Below are 3,931 nucleotides of genomic sequence, written 5' to 3'. Positions count from 1 at the left end.
AAACTGAACAATCAAAGTAAACTCACTTTTGGGACATTAGCAGCAAGGCTGTTAAGAACAGCTTCAACATAACCACGCACTTCTTGAGACATCCATCTAAGTTCCTCTTCTGGGTCTGCAGGTTTTCTAGCCATAGTATCCTACAAGAGCAAGTTCTCAATTAACTAGAAAGTGGTCTGTGTTTGTAACTATCAGAAAAGTTAACAGCACTCCAAAAAAAGACCCTAAGTTCCAAAAGCAATGAGTTATTTGCACACAAATATCTACTTCAAAGGAGGAGGCTGTCAAAGGAAACTTTTTGTATCCAACACATAAATCCCAAACTTGAGAAGAAATGTAAGCAAAATTGGACTATCCAATGAAATATGTTCATGAGAAAAAGATTCTAGCAAAAAAGAGAAAAAATTCCTTACAAGGGAACCATCAGAAAGACTCTGTCGCATAGGAAAACCCTGCTCACCGATGACTTGACCACCTTTAGACTGTGCAACATTTCTTAGCTTGTTGATCCACTCAACCTTATCTGCCATGCTCTCAGCCTTTAACAAAACTGTGCTTTGAGCTGCAAAATGCATTTTAAACATTAGGACAATCCCAGCATTGTTCAGATCTGAAGATGGATTTAAGAGAACTGGGAGAGAATTAATAAACTAGAATGAGTGATTACCTTTCATGACAGTTTTATAGGGGACCTTATTTGTTATCTTGAAAGTAAGGTTTGATGTTTTTCCAGAATCAGGTCCGTTGGACTTCTTATCCTTAGAACTCTTTGCAGGGGCTTCATCATCTTCAGAAAGTTCCTCAATGTTGCATTCCTGATCATGACATTCAGAAGACAAAAGCAATAGATGAATCACCACACTTAAGATCTATTGAATATTCCCTCTTGGATCAAATTCAAGCTCTAATTAAATGAAGCACTCACTCAAATCATGACGATATGCCACTATAGACATGAAGGTAAAAAAACATTCACACGACATAAAGGGAGTTTGACAACCATGAAACAATATCTATAAGGAAGGACAACATAACCACACAGTTCAACATTTACTTTGAACTTTTTGAAACTGGTCAGTCACACATCACACAATCTCTATATGCGGTTATTTATCTCAATTTTTCCCAAAACAGTTAATATTGAAGTTAGTAACATAAATTCAAGAAGGTCCATACCTCTAATGTAATGACTCCCCGGAAATGTTTCTCCTCTTGTTTCTTGGTGTAACCAAGCTGGAAATACAAAGCATATTTAAATCAATTTGTATGATACTATATTTTTGCAAAAAATGAATAATAGCCTTAACAATTGGAGGTCCTAGGCAAGAGACATATGACCTTTGAGCTTAATTATTCAGGTCATCATATCAATCCAATAGTTGAAGCACTGGAAGGGGAAAAAGGATAAACCAAAAACAATATAGAAACTTTTTGAAGGCAAAACATATTCAAGGTTCCTGTCCATATAGGCTCATTTTAAGAGGGGGAAAAAGAAACTTAAAAACAAATCAAGGACCCACTTAGAGGCATAAAAACAATAATTATCCTTCGTCTATAGTTTAAGTTTTCAAAAGAGTCAGCCCTTGACATGGTATTAAAACCCCATGACCAATGGTAAAGAGTTCGAATTTTGTAACTCTATTCTCAATTAAAACATGTAATTTTGAACAAACTAGAGTGGCCCTGTGTATTATCTAGTATCTCCATTTCAAGCCCAATAGCAATTACATATCTTACATACATAAAAGTAGGAAAACCAATTCTGTGAAGCAACAAGTCATTATGTTGGACGGTTAAGTGCTTGAACTAACTCTTTCAACTTTTAACTTTTAAATCACATTATTAGATGATGCTAGCTTGTTCTGATTCAAAATTAGAGATTTGAACAACATAATTTACAAACCTTGCCACTCTTCTCGTTTAAGACAAACCATCTTCTACTCCAACCACTACCCTTTCCGCTTTTTTTCAACATATATCCTGCATTGAGGGGTGATTACAGAAGTTAATTCAAAGTACTAAACACGTAACTTAGAAAGACATAACACCTAACTTTAAAACAGGGAGATGGAAATAGATAAGGTAGGCTTAGAAACTTTCATTAACACATGATCCAGAGATTCTATGAATATTAGAAAATAGTGAATAACTTTTATGATATTTGCAATAAAAGCTTATTGTATATCTATAACTGGAGATATAACACGATAATATTGTTTTTCTCGTTTGTATTCATTAAACAGACTGAAAATGAAAAGAATCCTCTCAAATTTTTCTCTGCTTCTTCAGTGATGCTGTCTGTTCAAATGATCTCCAGTACAATCTGCGTATGACTAATTTAGTGATTTAAAAATCAGCCTCATCCAAGGCTTGCCCAACAATATTTGGGGGGGGAAAATCCAACTATTGCAAGTTATATATGATAAGAATGACCACCACAAAATTAAGGGAGGTAACTGTTTTGACTGACATGAATACTGAAGATCCAGTTCTAGGATGGGAAAAGAGGAAATCATAAAAGAAAAGGAGGAAGCCACCAGGTTAATAATTATGCAACAGAATCCTTAATAATATTAGGTGCAAAATGCAAATTTTAGGATGAAAATAAAAAAACCTGCCGTTATCTCCCCATCGGGCCCAGCAGTCTTTAAGCTCGATGGCTCTTGTATATCTTTGTCAGGCTGATTGGACTTCTCTTTCATTGATTTTAAGTTTCCTCCACTTTGTTGAGGACTAGTTGCCTGGAAAAGGAAAGAGTAGATGTATCTTGCATGTATTTAGAAAAATAGAAAATTCTAAACTATCATATGATAGTAACAAATTCAAGTCTGTAAATTTTTCCAATGTAAATAATCCCGCACCCTACTCAGAATTGACTGTTCTGCATCAGTTGCCTTTTTGGATGACCGGTTCTTTAGCTCCTCTTCTCGGCGTTGTCTTTCCATTCTAATAAAATTAGTTGGAGCCATTAAAAAATATGAAAGTTAAATAAATACAGCTTCAATCAGATGGTGTGACAGTTAATTTTGGTGTGTGTATATGCATAGTATATTATAGGCTTAATAACTTTGTAAGTCCCAACAGTTTTATTCAATTTTCAGTTAAGTTCCTATAGTTTAAAAGTTTAATCAAGTCGCTGTAGCGTAAGAGAAATTCAACTCCCTACTTTCAACTAATATTACAAAAAAAATAAAAAGAAGGTCAAGTTAGATGGAGATTTCATTAATATTATTTAACCAACCACTCTCATAACCATACAATGAATCAGAAGCACACAATCCCCCCCCACCCAATTTTTCATGATTAAGAGGGGGAAGAGATCAATATATCTCTCTTTCAGCATGCAAGCGTGAGATGTGACATTTTTTTAATTATTCAAAATTTTTATACACTATAAGGACTGTATTAGAAACTTTGAAACTATAGAAATCTAATTGAAAATTGGGCTAAAATATAGGAACCTCCAGAGTAATTAAACATAGATTATATTATAACGCTATCATGATATCCAATAAGGTATACAACATAAACTTCAGCTAGTCATATAACCCTCGATTGGGCCCACAGAAATGTAGATTTTGAAAGTTATCAATCGATGCAACTATACCCTCTAATAGCTTAATGCCTGGACATATTAGTAAAAACTCATTAAAATGGCTAAACAACCATTCACATATATTTAGAATTCTCAATAACTAAGCCACTAATTATGGGCAACTATAAGTCTTAGGCATGAAGTCAATGATAATTACTTAGATGGATACTCGATAATGAACATTAGAAACATAAGACTTGAATTAGAAGAACCAACGAATATTGGTTTGGCTTAGTATTAACAGAGAATGCAATGAATACCAGGTTTCAGCACATTTTTATCAGCATAGAATAAAAGCTGACATTTGATATCAAATGCACTATTGTATTTATTGTA

The 3,931-nt window shown here is 34.0% G+C and overlaps 1 protein-coding gene across 1 annotated transcript in view; it reads right to left on the bottom strand.

Annotated features, from left to right (window-relative positions):
- Positions 1–3,931, bottom strand: part of LOC107635788 (dynamin-2A) — an 11,455-nt gene that overhangs the window by 1,811 nt on the left and 5,713 nt on the right. The window contains exons 13-19 of the mRNA XM_016339357.2: positions 2,862–2,946; positions 2,615–2,741; positions 1,904–1,980; positions 1,177–1,233; positions 668–815; positions 414–562; positions 27–140 (exon numbers count right to left, since the gene is read on the bottom strand). Coding sequence (XP_016194843.1) covers positions 27–140; positions 414–562; positions 668–815; positions 1,177–1,233; positions 1,904–1,980; positions 2,615–2,741; positions 2,862–2,946 — 757 coding nt within the window. The remainder of the gene's footprint in view (positions 1–26; positions 141–413; positions 563–667; positions 816–1,176; positions 1,234–1,903; positions 1,981–2,614; positions 2,742–2,861; positions 2,947–3,931) is intronic.

This window comes from Arachis ipaensis, chromosome B01 (assembly GCF_000816755.2).
Source record: "Arachis ipaensis cultivar K30076 chromosome B01, Araip1.1, whole genome shotgun sequence".
Classification (NCBI taxonomy): domain Eukaryota; kingdom Viridiplantae; phylum Streptophyta; class Magnoliopsida; order Fabales; family Fabaceae; genus Arachis; species Arachis ipaensis.
This window is presented reverse-complemented; position numbering and strand designations above follow the sequence as displayed.